The 17,099-nt window shown below is 38.7% G+C and overlaps 2 protein-coding genes across 2 annotated transcripts; one reads left to right on the top strand and one right to left on the bottom strand.

The window, feature by feature from the left end:
- Window positions 1–959: 959 nt before the first annotated feature.
- Window positions 960–14,225, top strand: LOC146678217 (aminopeptidase Ey-like). The gene is made up of 21 exons (XM_085410873.1): window positions 960–1,122; window positions 4,530–5,139; window positions 5,959–6,101; window positions 6,256–6,398; window positions 6,969–7,095; window positions 7,177–7,331; window positions 7,418–7,531; window positions 7,645–7,788; window positions 8,190–8,255; window positions 8,375–8,440; window positions 9,870–10,042; window positions 10,171–10,247; window positions 10,333–10,466; window positions 10,547–10,602; window positions 10,694–10,841; window positions 11,033–11,124; window positions 12,363–12,473; window positions 12,698–12,865; window positions 13,077–13,217; window positions 13,764–13,845; window positions 13,966–14,225. The coding sequence occupies exons 2-21, from the start codon at window positions 4,532–4,534 to the stop codon at window positions 14,122–14,124; spliced, it is 2,907 nt and encodes a 968-aa protein (XP_085266999.1). The 5' UTR covers window positions 960–1,122; window positions 4,530–4,531; the 3' UTR covers window positions 14,125–14,225.
- Window positions 14,226–14,941: 716 nt separating this feature from the next.
- On the bottom strand, window positions 14,942–16,075 carry mespaa (mesoderm posterior aa). Its single transcript, XM_085410858.1, has 2 exons — window positions 15,358–16,075; window positions 14,942–15,216 (listed from the first exon to the last, which is right to left on the bottom strand). Exons 1-2 carry the CDS (start codon window positions 16,021–16,023, stop codon window positions 15,130–15,132), a joined length of 753 nt encoding a protein of 250 aa, XP_085266984.1. The 5' UTR covers window positions 16,024–16,075; the 3' UTR covers window positions 14,942–15,129.
- Window positions 16,076–17,099: the final 1,024 nt, after the last annotated feature.

The following is a 17,099-nucleotide window of genomic DNA, read 5'->3' as shown; positions in this document are numbered from 1 at the left end:
CATAAGAAGGGTTGTTTTTCTAAGCTGAGCGCTTGGATGAACTTTCCCTGTCAGGAGCATCTCACTGCAGGTCTAATCCTGACAATACAAGCTTGTACTTTTAGCCGCAGGAATGTAATCAGATGGAAAATGGAGTCTTTTCCAATATATTTTTAAAAGGAATCATCTGCCGGTAATTACAGTCTGTGTAATTACAGTCTTATTGGAAGCCTCAGCATCTGTCAAAAAAAAGATATACGGGATAAAGATGTCAAATTAGTCATTCTTGTTTCTACTCGTTTGAAATGGATGTTACACTTCAAGGTGAAACGATGAGCTGGTGAAAGTTTTTACCAATATGTTTAACATTAACACTAAGGTTAATAAAACATTATTCACTTTCCTCTTACACTCTATTGATTTTTTTAAACTCATATAGAGTCTGTCTGTAATGACGGTGAAGCTGCTTATATTCAATTTAATTAAATTAATTAAATTTCTTACTTGGCTTAATTTTAATTACTAAACGAACAAAAGAACAGGACAATTTAGGATAAGAGCGGAACAAACAATGCATGCAAATAATGACAACAACAATGATAATAATTATAATGATGATAATCATTATCTTCTTCTCATAGTCATGGTCGTCATGGCCTATGCGGTGTATTCCTGCATCTGTAATGTAGTGCATTACACAATATCTACAATATCCACACAATAAAGAATACAGATGGAAAATCGATATGATAGAACATTATAGTATTAACGTAATTGTAATAGTAATAATACCTCTATCATGAAATACCTGGAACACAGGTGTGCTGGAGAAATGCCAGTAAACATAACATTAACCTTATCAAGACAAGACACAACAAGTCCAGAAGTATCTGCAGTTCTGGCTTTATGACATCAGTGCTTGTGTAATAGCTTCCAATGTTATTTGTACGCAGTCACTGTCGGCTCAAATCTGAGAAAGTCCCAGCTGATTCAGTAAGTATTTTCCTTTATCATCAAAATAACAGGACATATTTATTCTGGTTAAGCAGCCGCTTTGCTCAAAGTTTGGAGGACAACAAGATAGTTGGATCCACAGGTGAAAAGGAAACTGAAACCAGTGACTTGATGCTAAGTAAATTCAAGGTAAGAAAAATGTTCTACTGTTTGTGTTTCTAGCTGAAGGTTTAGAGTTACAATGTATTTTTAGTCATTTTTATGTGTGTGTGTGTGTGTGTGTGTGTGTGTGTGTGTGTGTGTGTGTGTGTGTGTGTGTGTGTGTGCGCGTGCACTTTGTTTAACCATTTCAACCGTGAAGTATGAAAAAAGCAACACTATCCGAAGTGATATGCATCAAAAAATGTTTTTGTTTTAGTGCAAAAACTACTTTAAAATAGAAAAAGAAGGATAGAGAAAGAAGATCTTTTTCGCTTTTCTTCATAAGAGAGGGTTGAGAGTAGTGTTTGGGTTATCACTTTAGATCTCACACTTAAGACCACCCACACAGCAAAACTCATTCATAAGATGATCAAGAGAACGCTGCCAAATATTTAAACGTGAAAGATGGAAAAACCTTTGAAGAACATGTCTAAAATATTAAAAGTTTAAGGACACTTCACATTAGATGACCACCAGAACGTTTTTGAACCAAATTTAACCCCATTTTAGTCTTGATGGGTTTGTACTATCTTGACATTTTTTTTCACACATCTAGTCAACAAAAAATTGCGCTCTGAGTAAACAAGGCCCAAAGGATTGATAATCAGTTGAACTGGACTGAATTAAAGTCTTTGTAAAATCCCAAAAAGACAACTTTTAATAAACTTTAAATGTTAAAGGGCCTCTTTTTAAAGTCTATCACTGCCTGAGGCTGGAAAACAATGTCCACATATGTCTGCTACTTGGTAGGGAGAAAGATCAAAGATAAAATGTACATTTAAACAATTTATTTTGCATCATAGAAACATTGGACAGTTATCTCATTAACTGCAACGATTTGCATACTTTTCCAGAAAAATTATTTAAGCAATGTATAGAGACAAGCACAAAACTCTCATTTCAGTTTACTGTTATATTGGAGTCAAAGCATTTTTTCTGTTCCTACATAAATCAGAAAATATTTTTGTGAGTGAAACATATTTCATATAAATCCAGCTCTAAATGATACAGTGGCTTGCAAAAGTATTCGGCCCCCTTGAACTTTCCCACATTTTGTCACAGTCACAAAGATAAATCAATTGTATTGGAATTCCACGTGAAAGACCAATAGAGGTCCGAGGATCTGAAAACTGCTGTTCACAAACGCTGTCCATCTAATCTGACTGAGCTGGAGCTGTTTTGCAAAGAAGAATGGGCAAGGATTTCAGTCTCTAGATGTGCAAAGCTGGTAGAGACATACCCTAAAAGTCTGGCAGCTGTAATTGCACCAAAAGGTGGTTCTACAAAGTATTGACTCAGGGGGCTGAATAATTACGCACACCCCACTTTTCAGTTATTTATTTGTAAAAAATGTTTGGAATCATGTATGATTTTCGTTCCTCTTCTCACGTGTACACCAATTTGTGTTGGTCTTTCACGTGGAATTCCAATAAAATTGATTCATGTTTGTGGCTGTAATGTGACAAAATGTGGAAAAGTTCAAGGGGGCCGAATACTTTTGCAAGCCACTGTATGTACAACTTTCATATTTTAGACAAGATGGAACTTTAGGTTCATGCATGTAAACTGGAGATCCTTGACTGGTGTGAGAAAAACACTAATTTAGGGAAAATAGCCTGAAAAACTCATGAATTGTTTTGAATGCATGGGTAGCTGCTAAATATAATCCTGTATACATGTAAGATTTTGGTCCTGTTATGTGTTTCAGATTAAAAATAGTGAATCTTTTAAGAAAAAAAGATTATTTTGCTTCGTGTTGCTCAGTGCAGAGGGGGCTGGATAATATAAATGTATATTATGTCCACAATATGATTATGAATCTACCCTAAACAGAGGCCACTGTGTGAATTTGATCTGCCTCATTGGATGGTGACAGCACGTTGCCATCCTTTGCAGATAAAACCACAACATTTTCCAGCTGACAAATATCACTAAAAGGCCAAAACCAACAATGAATTGCAATAAATATGTTAAGCTCCCTTGATTCACAGTTACAATGGATAATATTTGAACATATGGGAACCAGTTTATTAAAAAACAGTGACAGAGAAGAAAAATGATTACACTCTCACTTTCCAGAAACAACTTTCTGGTTGTGAAACTTATGGGATTTGGTGATAATAAGTAAGAAAAAATTGAAAATCGCTCAAGTTAAATAAACATGCAGCTGGACTTCTCATGCAGTGCTACTGGAGCCTTGAATGCAGAGTTTTGCCTTTTTGAGGACATACGGGAAAACATTACAAAACCGTTGTGGAATAAACACAAATGCTGTATAATATGCAGCAGTTATGAAAAGAACTGTGTGGCATATGCCTGCTCTACAGCCGCCAAATAACATGGAATAAAAATAAAGTTGTGCCTCAATGAATAGTGAATATTTTCAGATGGGGACCAGCTACCCCAATACCGTTTCTGTAAGCCTTTATTCTGACTCCTGCGTTGTTAGGCCATTAGAAACAGACCCATGTGACACATTAGTCACATGGATCTGAAGCAGCTCAGATGTGACTACTAAGATTTTTGTAGATGTAATATGATATCATAATAGCTAATGTATTACAGAGAAATGTAATGTGATCACAGTACTATTTTGCTTTGCAATGCATCACCCTGTGCTGGTGGCAAAACAACCTGAATGAATGCATCCTGGGTGTGGCGTGGGTGATGTAGTAACTACGGTGGTGCTGAGCTGCTTCTCAGCACTGACTGACTCATAAACCACATCTCATTATTACAGTAAACTTTTAAAGATACATGACTCACTTACGCTGAAGTGACGTTGCCAACAGTATACCTATGCTTTCTGTTTAAGTGACACTCATTTTTGCTTTTCTCCTTCTCCTTGTTGACCTAAATCCAGAAATTCAACAATATACTGTTGAACTAATCTAAAAGGCATGTGTTTTCATTTCTAACCCTACAATTTCTCTCTTTTTTAACATCTCCAGTCACTTAGCTGGAGTAAATTTAGATTTTTCACAGCATCTTGGGAAAAAATAAAAGTTTATGGCCTTGTGTAAACCCATACTTAGCCTATTTCATTATGTAATTTTGGCTTCTTGACTTGACGTTTGAAAATTATGCACAGACGCATATGCAGACAGACACATAGGAGGCTCTGCCGCAGATCTCCCACCACATAGTTTACAACACACAGAGACGAAACAGGCCAGTTTCTACAGAGGGCCTTTGTTCAGAGCCTTTATGCAGATAAAAAGTTTAAAGATTAGTAGAGCTTACTCTTATCACTGGAACTTTTTACAACTCAACATTTTTGACTTCAGGATATTTTCTCCGCCCAGGAAATGAATCATTAACTTTGAATCCAGCAAGGTAGGATATAAATTACAATCATTCCCTAATTTCTGTCTTTCTCTTCTTCTCTGGTGAAGACATGGGTAAAGGCTTCTTCATCAGCAAAGTGGTGGCAGTGGTCTGCGTGGTTGTAGCCATCAGTGCTGTGGCCACCATCATAGCCCTCTCAGTTGTTTATGCTCAGGAGAAATCAAAGAATCAAGAGACTCCGACGACTGCAACGACTGGAACGACTGCTGGACCTGGCACCCAGACCACCACACCCTCCACCCCAAAAGAGCCCTGGCAGCACTACAGACTTCCAGATTCATTGTCTCCTATCTCATACAATGTGACCCTGTGGCCCCGGCTGACTCCCAACCCTGATGGCCTCTACATCTTCAGCGGATACTCCACGGTGCTGTTCACATGCGTGAACGAGACTGACCTCATTCTCATCCACTCCAACAAGCTGAACTTCACAATGTTTGACGGATACCACGCACAGCTGAAAGCTGTGGATGGAGCCTCTGCACCCCAGCTGAAAAAGAGTTGGCTGGAGGTTCCTACTCAGTATCTGGTGATCCAGCTTAGCAGCCCTATGCAGGCCGGCAGCACTTATGAGCTCTTCACAGAGTTTGTCGGAGAGCTGGCTGATGACCTGGGAGGATTCTACAGGAGTGAATATTATGAAGACGGCGTGCGAAAGTATGAACTTCTTTTTTTATTAAGCTTAAGTTCATGACATGATTCAAATGAGCAAAGTGTTGCAAGTTGGACAAGTCCTCTGCTCTTTCTAAAATTTAAATGACAGAATGTTAAACTAAGATTGTAAACATGGGGAAACAGCTAAAAGCTCACAAATTAATTTGTAATGTCTAACAAGTTGCCTCATTCCCAAATTTAAGACTGTTGCATCTAAGTATTACCTAATAGCCACTCCTTAATTTTAACTGTTCTCCCACCATTAATGAAATATCAGATGTGCACTAGTTTAAAAGTAAATGCATGAATTAATACATTTAGAATAACTTTACTTTAAATCAAACCACTGTATGTTTTCATTTTTAATCATTTTAAAAATGTAAAGATTTAATTGTGTAATCACAATCACTTTATGGTAATTTAAATATATATTTATTAAAGTGAAAAACAAAAAAAACAAAAAACAAAACCGTATGTATTGTATATGATCACTTGGAGCCTAAATGCAAGCACCTTCACAGCCAGGCTATGATTCATGGACATCAACCAATGTAGTTTTAACAAAACCACTAATATTATGAAATGAAGTCAAATAAGAATTCAATACAAAACCAAGTTTTGCTTTTGGACCTCTGTAATTAAAGCTGATATGTGTAGGATTTAAAATACAAAACACTCATCTTGATAAGGATTTAATGAAAGTCACGGTCAAGTTTGTTTTAAACTTTCCATTTAAAGAAAATCAAGTACGTCAAAAAGAATTCAACACCTGACTCGATTATGTGGATGTAATTATTACGTTCTCTCTTCTTCCATTATCAGAATTTTGGCCACGACTCAAATGCAGCCGACGGACGCGAGGAAAGCCTTCCCCTGCTTCGATGAACCAGCTATGAAAGCCGTCTTCCACATGACTCTCATTCACCCTCACGGGACTGTGGCTCTGTCTAACTCCATGAACTATGGCAAGTTCTATTCTTGTTTAGTGTTCAGAGCAACATTTAACGTATCAACTGCCCCCGTGTGACGACTTTAAATTAATCTCAATTACATTTTGTCTATTTTCCTCTGTTTTCCTCATTTATCATTAATACGGAGCTGTCTCTGACCCCAAAACAGAACCTATAAACATCACCACTCCGGATGCTTTGAATTTAATCCAGACAAGCTTTGGACCCACAGAGATTATGTCAACCTACCTGCTGGCTTTTGTTGTGTGTGACTTTGGATTCATTCAGTCAGATCTAGGTGCAGAGGTTTTGGTGAGTATTTACTAAAGCTTTCAGTTAGAATCACAGAAACTAATGGCAACATATTATTTAATATTTTTGGTTCCTTTTAAATAGATTAAAATAAATAAATAAACTACTATCTCTGGTCTATGTTAGGCCCGATAATTCAAGTTGATCTGTGCTCATGATAGTTTGAATTAAAATTAGAGCAGTGAGGCCTCATCTAAAAGATTTTAAAATATATGCAATGCTCATTTCTGCTCTGGATTCTGGTGCATAGGCTGAAATGGATAAATCATGGATGTTGAAGTAAACTATCAGAGATAATAGGTGCTATTTTCAGAGAGAATAATTGCTGCATTAGTTCTTGGAAGAAATGTATTAAACTGAAAATAATCACAGCAATACTCAGTTATTTTCACCTAAACCTGGCCTTTAATGTAATGGATTTTTTTTTACATCACGAGAGCGGCTGTTTTCCCTCTCTGCTGGTCACAGTGATTGTTTGCTGCCCTCTGCTGGACTCAGAGCTCACTTCAGCTCTCAGGTCCACATGCATTTCCTTCTGTCTGGTTAATACAGCTGTTTTCCCTTTTTCAGATCAGGATCTGGGCTCGCAGGAAGGCTATAGATGAGGGCCAGGGTGCATATGCTCTGGAGAAGACTGGACCCATACTGTCTTTCTTTGAGAAGTACTACAAAATTCCCTACCCCCTTAAAAAGTCAGGTGAGAACAACAAATACCTAGAAAAACAACAACAAAAAGGACCATATATAATCCAAAAATGACATCTTTGATAAATTTCAGACCAGATCGCTCTGCCTGACTTCAGTGCTGGAGCCATGGAGAACTGGGGTCTGATCACCTACAGAGAGACTGCGCTCTTATACAATCCTGCAGTGTCATCTAACGGAGATAAAGAGTGGGTGGCAACAGTCATCTCCCACGAGCTGGCTCATATGGTACCTAACAAACCTTAACTGTAAATATGGTAAGACTCAAATATGTTTACAAACCAATACAGTGACATGAAGCTTTGTCCTCACAGTGGTTTGGAAACTTAGTGACCACGAGGTGGTGGAATGACTTGTGGCTTAATGAGGGATTTGCCACCTACGTTTCTTATCTTGGAGCCAACTACACAGAGCCAGACTGGAATATGGTGAGTTTTTTGTTGTTGTTGTTGTTGTTGTAGTTTTACGCAGAGGTCAATTTAAAATTTAATAATGCGTCTGGTTGGAACACAGTACAAATATTTCTCCATGTCTTTTCCAGAGCGATTTAATAGTTTTGAACGAGATCATTGGTGTGATGGCTGTGGACGCTTTGGCCTCTTCCCATCCCCTCTCATCCAAAGAGGCGGACGTCATGAGACCAGAGGACATAAATGCACTGTTTGACTCCATCACATACAGCAAGGTGCAGTGTAATTTACAACAGAACTAAACTACAGTAACCCAGTGTGTTGTATTCTTCAAGCTCCGCTAATCAAGTTACTGACCCAGTGTGTTGTTAGGACAACTTCATTAGGAACTTCACTTTCAGAAATATGGGTTCAATTACTGGACCTGAAGATGACTACTATAGTCGTATTTGATTTGATTTGACTGTTACTTACATATACAAATCTACTTCCATGTGCATCGACATATAATCAATAGCTACGTAGCTATCACTAGAGGATCACAACTTAAATCGTTAATGTACAAAAAAGTACTCCAATCAAGGGTATAATGGCAGATTCTTTCCCAAGAGTTTAAAAATGAGCATAACTGGACTTTTTTGGTAGTTCTTTTAACAGCTGATATGTTTCTTCACAGGGAGCTGCAGTTCTCAGGATGCTCTCCAGCTTCATCACCGAGGAGGTCTTTTCAAATGGACTCAGTGTGAGTACTGTTAATTCAACTTATAAGGTTCTGTCCATAAATCAGGATAAATGTTAATGTGCTCATATCAGCATTTTATTGACATGCATCAATCTAAGTCATTCATAATTTGTCTACAGATGTATTTAGAAGAGTTCAAATATAAAAACACAGTCTACCAAGACCTGTGGAAGAACCTGCAAACGGTAAGTTTGTAACACTGAAATAATTTTTTTTTTTTAAAAAATGTATTCATTCATTTGTTGGTTTATTTTATTTATTTATTTATTTATTTATTTATTTATTTATTTATTTATTTATTTATTATTATTATTTAAATATGAAAATATGATTTAAAAAGGAAAATGTCATATTATATTTATTTTATTATTAATTTATATTAAGACTATTAAAAGAATAACAACAGCAAGATGTTTCCTCATATGTCCTAATATAACTGGATCAATTATCCTCTGAAGCAAATTGTGTGATGGAGCCAAGAACTATGGGTATTGTAGTGAGTGGGACTATAGGGAGCATGGCTCAGTGTTAGCACTGTGGCCTCATCACAAGTGGGTCCTCGGTTCTAACCCAGTCAGAAACCTTCTGTCTAGAGTTTGTAGGTTCTTGCAGGGTTTTTTATTCCAGCAACAAACATGCATACTGCTTTTTCTTTTACACATTTCTGTTAAAACAGGAGAATGTTGATTTTAAACATGGCCACGTTTTAAAGAAAGAGGTCCATGTATGAACAACTAATCCAACTAAGCTGAAAGATCTGGCTTCAGATTGCTTTAAACGCTCCACTTCAGTCCGTTTTTTCTTGTCTTACTTCTGAATGTTAATGAGGTTATTTCAGGCACACTCAGAGTACAGACAACCCAACAATGTCTTAATCAAAACTTTGGATTGTGTGGGGTAACCCATCAGAACAGAGTGAGTTCAAAGGCAGGGTATCCTTAAGGGTCCATTAACCCACCATATCAGTCGTGCTGTGCATGAACATTGAGGGTGCCACATCTCTGTGGTGGTTTATACATCTGCCTATGGAAAGGTTCCTTGTTTGAAAAGAGGACAAGATACAAATGTCTTTGGAGTGTTTTGAGGGAAAGGCAAAAATCTGCCAAACTGGCTGTACTGCTGCAGTATTTGCCTGAATAACAGGTTTCGTGTGGAGCTGATGGTAGTGAAGAAGAAGTCAGATTACAAAAACTGAGAGGTGCACAGCCAAAAAAACTCCAAAATGAGGCTTGTGCGTTGCGAGTATAATGGGTCCAAATGAGAGAGAAAACAAATTGTTTCAGACCGTGTTTCAGAACGTGAATGGCCTCCTTCCATTTCTGTATAAATAACATTAATGTTTCTACTATATTATAGCTTTCCACCCAGTTTAAATGTACTTAAAAAAATGCTGAACTAGTGACTGCAACACAAAGATCACTGCAGAGTATGAGATGAGCAATTTAAAAGTGCGATGACTTCATCATTTACGATAATAAATAAATAAACGATGATGACTTATACTTGAAAAAAATATCAAAAATATTCTTTGTTACTGACCATACTGAAATGTGAAAAGGAGCTGACACACAGATTGTTATACTATTATATTAATTCGGTTGTTCTTGTTATCAGGCAGTGGATAATGCTGGCATACAGCTGCCCCACTCTGTGGAAGTGATTATGAACCGGTGGATCCTACAGATGGGATTCCCAGTGGTCACCATCGACACCAGTACTGGAAAAATCTCTCAGAAGCACTTCCTGTTGAACCCAGATTCTGTGGTGGACGTACCTTCAGAGTTCAAGTATGATCCTTTTTTTCATGTTTCATGAGCACATTTTTTAACATGTTCTGATCATGTCATGTTAAAATCACCCGCTCTCTTCTCTCACCTTATTTACTTACATGTGTGTCTGGCTGATGTGGCTCCAGTTATGAGTGGTTTGTCCCTATTACCTGGATTAAGACTGGTGCAGCTAAAGATCAGTACTGGCTTCTTACCAAAGAAGGTAAGATTTACTGTGTTTCGGGTCACTGTAGTTTGGCAAAGATAAATTAAAACGATTAATTCGTTTTTAATCTTCACCCAAACAGCAACAAACCCAGACATGACGATTGGTGCTAGTGAATGGTTGATAGCCAACATAGACATGAAGGGCTTTTATAGAGTAAATTATGATTCTGAAAACTGGGACCGTATCCTCACCAAGTTGAGCACCCAACATCAGGTATAACACCTAGAATACCTCTGCGTCATCTCGTAATAGCTACGATTGCCTCCAAACTAATTTTTTAATGTGCCTTTTAGGCTATTCCAGTGATCAACCGCGCTCAGATTATTGACGATGCATTTAACCTGGCAAGGTGAGGCCATGCTTTTTGATTTTATTTTATTTTTAGCAGTACTGCTAAATACTGAAATAAACAACTGAACAGCTGTATGGGTTATTTTTAGGGCGAAGATAGTCAGCACAACTCTGGCTCTGAGCACTACGAGGTTCCTCAACGCGGAATTGGAGTACATGCCCTGGCAGACGGCCACTCGCAACTTGGACTACTTCGTCCTCATGTTTGACCGCAGCGAAGTGTACGGACCCATGCAGGTTTGTAGGAAAACTTTAAGGCTCATCATCATCAGTACATCATCAATAAATTAATCCAAACAAGTTTTTGGAACAATGATGATTTGAGATTAATCGTGTAAGTTAATCATAGAAGTAGAAGAGTCAGTGGCAATCAAACGTAGATCATTTTTTCTGCACAGTAAACAAACTGTTTCATCTTCATTCCTCAGGGTTACATAAATAAAAAGGTCACCCCTCTATTTAAACACTTCAAAGATCTCACTGCCAACTGGACAAAGATCCCTGAAAAGCACACCGACCAGTAAGGATGTTAACCTGCTGCCTGTCTTTTTTACTCTTTTGAACATGTTATAAATGCCATGAATGACAATTACATTGTAGGCTAGATAAACCTTATTATCCCAGTTGCAAAAGCCTGCAGTTTGCAAAGAATGTGCCGTCAATGTCATGTAAGACACAGTACTTCACATATCTCTTGAAAGTGTTCACAACAATCATTGATCAAGTCTGCACATAATTCTTCCCTTTCTCTCCCACCACTGCATTTCTATAAGCTAACCTAATCTAGTCAGTTATCATCAAGTTCGCTTTGTGTGTCCTCAATGATTTCCATTAACTTGAGCTATTAGTGCTGCAATGATCTTTTTAGCATTATCAGATCATTTTTCTTGGTGACCCAAAAGGAAATCAAATCAGCTATACTGAACTTATATTGTTAATTAGCACATATTAGCATGATGATATAATAAACCATGTGATGTGAATGTGTTAAAGACATTCTGCGTATTAGCACTGCCAGATAGCATTTAGCTTCAGTTCAATTCGATTCAGTTTTATTTAAACAGCGTCAAATCACAACAATAACGGTCTCCTCAAGGCACTTTATATTGTAAGGTAGACCCAACAGTAATACAACAGAAAACCCCCCAGCAATCATGTAAACCCCCCACCATGATGAAATGCTTTGGCAACTGTGGGAAGGAAGAAACCTGCCATAGAACAAGGCTCAGGCCGGGTGAGGGAAGGAAGACAGGACAAAAGACATGCTGTGGAAGAGAGCAAGAGATTAATAATAACAAATGATTAAATACAGAGAGGTGTATAAACTTATAGTGAGTGAAAAAAGGAGACTGAAGAAAGAGCTTATCTGCTTTTCTGCAGAGTATATCTGCTAGTGTGGCTACAAACTCACATTGTCTCTGCTGCTGAAAGCTACCTGGTTAGCATGACCTTGACAACTTTTACTCCTCCTGGTGTCTAGACACTGGTTGGTGGTCCCTGAATTCTCTTTTGCCACATAGCAAGGTTAACATCCACTGAGAGTGTGAAATGTGCAGCACTCCACACTCCATTATGAGTACTACAGTACTTTTGGGTACTCGCAGAGCCCTGAATGCAGTCAGTTAAACACTTTGCATGCTCCACACTTCTAGCATTCAGAAATGTGAAATACATTTTGAGCCATGTGTCTTTGGCTATGCCTCGTCTTAATGGATAGCGTCATTAATGTTTGCATTCTCCTGACTCGCTTACATCCAGGTACAATCAGGTGAACGCACTCTCCTGGGGCTGCAGCACAGGAGTGGAGGGTTGTAAGGAACTGACAACAGCGTGGTTCAAAGAGTGGATGGACAACCCTGATAATAACAAGTACGTTAAACAACAATTATTACTTATATTCATCCCCTTTGCTTCTTGTATAATCATATATTCTTACTTCATATGTTTGCCTACACTATAGGTATTCACTACCATACTTTAACTTTTATTAGATATACATTTCCCAAACATTTTAGCTCTGATCTGACATGTATGATTCTGTTTTGGGCAGTGATTGTCATCACCTTTTTTCCTGTCTTGTTCAAACCATCCAGGATTAGCCCCAACTTGAGGACCACAGTGTACTGCAGTGCAATTGCTGAAGGAGGAGTGGTGGAGTGGGACTTTGCCTGGGGAATGTATAGGAATGCTACCATTGCCTCGGAGGCTGAAAAACTTTTGTATGCTCTGTCCTGCACCAAACAGCCCTGGCTGCTGAACAGGTCAGTTGCAATAGCAGCTGGGTAACGCTCTGCCCTTTCATTTGGTACTTCTTAGGTAATATAACATTTTACAGACTGGTCTGAGTGACTTTTACAACACCTTTGATGATGCATTTTGTCTTTCAGCCTCACTGTAATTGTGTTTTATCAGAATCAGAATCAGAGTCAGAATATTTTATTAATCCATATTATTATGTAAATGATCTTTTAGGTATCTGGAATACTGTCTGGTCCCAACGATGATCCGTAAGCAGGATGCCACCTTCACCATCAATTACATTGCCGGTAATCCAATTGGACAGCCCCTGGCTTGGGACTTTATTAGAGCCAACTGGGATCACATTTTCAATAAGTGAGTTTTCTCCTTATTTAATAATAATATGTACAATACTATGCATATTTTAGTAATCCTCTGTAAGGAAATTACTCTCTGCATTTAACCCATTCACTCAGTGAAGCAGTGGACAGCCACCAATCCAGCACCCGGGGAGCAGTGTGTAGGGACGGTACCTTGCTCAGGGGTACCTCAGGGTAGCCATTCTGTAGATTTGACCCCCCATCCTTCCATTAATGGGGCGACCACTTTGCCTACTGAGCTATCCCTGCTTTACATAGCATAGCCAGTTTCCCACATGCATTGCATCCCTGAACTTTTCCAGGACTTACCTGACAAAGGACCATGTTAAAGCGCTTTAATTGTAGTTGCACTAGTTTCTAGTAGTGCAAATGCATATGACATTTCATGTGATACGCACAATATTTGGCAATACAAATTAAAAATGGATATTTCCTTGATTCTGGAGGCATATTGGGATGAACGTGCACAGCCAAAGAGCTGTTGTCATACGTAGCTGTTTGCATACTGATAAAAGCCCTCTAATGTTTGCCTTTTCTTCAGCTATGGTGGAGGATCAATGTCCTTTGGAAGACTTATTAATGGAGTGACCAAACGTTTCTCCTCTGAGTTTGAGTATAAGCAGGTACATTTTCTTTTCACCTCCATATTTTCAGATAAAATTAAATACTTGCTAACATTGCTACAATTACAGCAAATTAGTGTCAGTTTTAAATGTCGGTTTTTTCACATTCTTCCTCTATAGCTGCTGCAGTTTAAAGAAGACAACATAAACCAACTTGGCTCAGCTGCCTCATCTCTTGAGCAGGCGCTTGAGAGAACCAAGGCCAACATGGACTGGTTGGCTCTGAATAAGAAACTAGTGTTTGACTGGTTCACCAATGAAATCTCAGGGACAGTTTGATAACTGAAACACAGTTTTCACTTTTTAAATGTCGAAAATGTTCAAATCTTTAACTTTGCTGAAAGCAAATGTATTTTTGAAATATGTATATTTTAAATGTATTGGAGATCTTTTTAATTGTAAATTTTTGATTAAAAAAGGCTTTTTAAGAATAAAAAAGGATTTGATTAATTCTCTTGGTTTTTGTGTGTGTTGGCACGTTAACTTTTAATATGTTATAGGGTTAGCTTGTCGTCCCCATTTTTAAATATTAGGCAGATGTAAGTACATAGAAAAAATGTTTTGAAGTCTTAATTTGTTACTTTTTGTAATTCTGAGGGTAGATAAAAGAGTCAGTTTGTCTGCAAAATGCCACACTGGAAATGAATGTTTGAAAAGTTTTGGTTGTTCTTTGCTCCAGACATCTGTTCAGCATCATAGATCACACTGTGAAGCATCAACTTACAAGTGGGATGGGGCAAAATTGTATAAATAAAGCATCCCAATGAGACACGCTCAGTCTGTTTAACAGTCAAGTCTGAAATTATATCAGACCCAAACATTGATTAATTAATTAATTTTTTAAAAAAGGATCTCAGCCATCAAGTAATGTTTACACAGGATGTTAAAGGGTGCTGACTGACTGGTTCTAGTTCAGCTGTCATTTCTCTCAGTGGGGGTCTTTCCTTAAAGACTTTAGAGGGGATGTGCTCCTTGTTTAGCACCTCATTGTCCTGCAGCTGCAGTGTTTGTTTAGGAAGGAAGTGGCAGGCAAGCTACAAGTCTACATCATTCATGATGCCAAAAGTAAATGCACCAATAAGCCAAGAAGCAAGGATTAATTTGATAAATAATGTTTATTCTGCTCACAATATGAAAGTTCAATAAATACAAAGATCTATATACAAAAATAAAACGTTAGAATACATATTTTGTTAAAATTAACAAAAGAAAAACAGAGGTTTTGTGCATAAATCTTGTCATTGTTGCAATGAAAAGGGTTCAGTGGATTGATCACCACATCTCTCAACACAGTCCAGAGAAGGTGACATTTTGGTTTTGTTGCTGTAGCATCCAGTACTGCTCGCTATTCAAGCAAACTCCACCTGGAACCTGACAACAGAAGACAGTTTTTTTTTTTATTAGAAACTCATTTAGCTTTAACATTTTGGAATGTAATCAAAAATTGTGCTGCAAATCTTTATAGAAAATATTTTTTCAATAATATATGTTATGTTTATTATATTAACATACCTGATATGAATTCTGCAGAAAGGGCTGCTGGGCTTTGCTCATGGTGTTACAGCTTGGCTCTTCGGGACTGTAACTGGCTGCTGGCTGACCCAGGAAATTGTTGAAGGTTTGGGTATGCTCCACTGAGTTTGAGGATTTCTTCTGCTCCAGCACTTCCTCGCTGAGGCCCAGTTGGGCTGACAGGAAAGAGATGTAGCGAATGGTGAGGCGCAGAATCTCAATCTTGGTCAGAGTCTGGCCGGCTGGTGCCACTGAATGTGGGAGGTATGATCTGAGGTGATGCAGAGCCTTGGTCAAATCCCTCATCCTCAGCTTCTCCCTCTCGCTGGCAGTCTGGCGCTTTTTACCCGGGTACCTGGATCTGGACTTCTTTGTTGCAGAAGAGGATTTGGAGCAGAGTGGAGTCTGGTGAGTGAGATGAGGTGCTGCAGGGGTATTAAAGATTAAGCAGTCCAAGGGATCTTGTTCACTTCCAAATGTTAGGAGGGAAGTAGGGGAGAAGCAGAAGGAGTCCACAGAGGAAGTAGGAGACAGGCTGTTGCCAGTGCTGCTGTAACCAGCGTCTGAGGCAGGATCAGAAGCCAGAGATTTTTCTAACAGAGATTCGCAGTCAAAGAGGAAAGAGTTCTCCTGGAGTGGGAGAGGAGAAAAGTAGGATACCTCCATTGTGGCTGCTGTAGGCTCTTCTTTGAGAAGTCAGCTGTTAGTATGTTGCTGGTAAGGCAGGCAGAGGATACTGAGGAGGTACATGGAGGCTGCTCCATATATGTGGTGGGAGGTGTGAGGTTGCACCTCTGACAGCCACCTCTGGTCCTGAGAAACTCTGGGACCACAGATGACACCTAGGCTAGGGGGTTCCATGGGAATCTGGCATGCTTCAGCACAAGGTGTAACCTGGCAACTTGCGTGGTCATTATAAACTCTACAGGTTCACACTATATGCTCCCACAGCCTGGGAACATGACCCTGGCACGACTGGGGTTGTACCTGGGTCACAAGTTCTTCTTTGAATCTTAGAATTTTATTAAAAAACCCAAAGGCACCGATTGGAAGCAGCAAATGTGTATGTTACCAAAAGCGCATCTCAATTTCTCCACAAAAGGAAAAATGTTCACTTGCAGCATTTCTGCTTCATGGATGCTCACTGAATGACCATTCAAAATATGATCCTACTTTAAAAAAATGCTGATGATGTAGCTGTTGTGTGTATTACTAACTGTTTTTAGTTCTGGCATGTGGTAACAGAGGTCAGGCTGGAAGAAGTGTGTCTGGGCAGCTGTGAGGTGTGAGGATTTTGCACCTTGAGCTGTTTGGACAGCAGCAGTACTCAGTGCTTCTGGAAGGTAAAACTGTGGATCGTCAAGAAGTAATGCCAAGACAATAAAAACAGGTATGATATTATTGTGGATATTTTTTTTCATGTTGCTGTGCAGTATATATCTGAAATTCATCTTAATTATGCTCAATAACACCTATAACTACAAACACATAATATTCACGCAATCACATCCCTTCACTAATTGCCCATTGGTGGGTTTGTTTTCACTCATGAACCATGGATCTGAGTCCTGAGCAGTGTTCCCACAAACCAGCGCGTCACATTTGTCTCCTTTTCTGCAGCAGAGGTGAAACCTATGTCTAGGAAGTGCGAACCCATTTCGCACAGCACCCACCAACAAACTTCCCCAAGAAAAACAGCCACCTTAATTCAAAGAAAACACTTTTTTTTATATTTACATTTG

The sequence above is a fragment of the Rhamphochromis longiceps genome, linkage group LG1, assembly GCF_057381845.1.
Source record: "Rhamphochromis longiceps isolate RC_006_pf linkage group LG1, R_longiceps_female_GT1.1, whole genome shotgun sequence".
NCBI classification, from domain to species: Eukaryota; Metazoa; Chordata; class Actinopteri; order Cichliformes; family Cichlidae; genus Rhamphochromis; species Rhamphochromis longiceps.
This window is presented reverse-complemented; position numbering and strand designations above follow the sequence as displayed.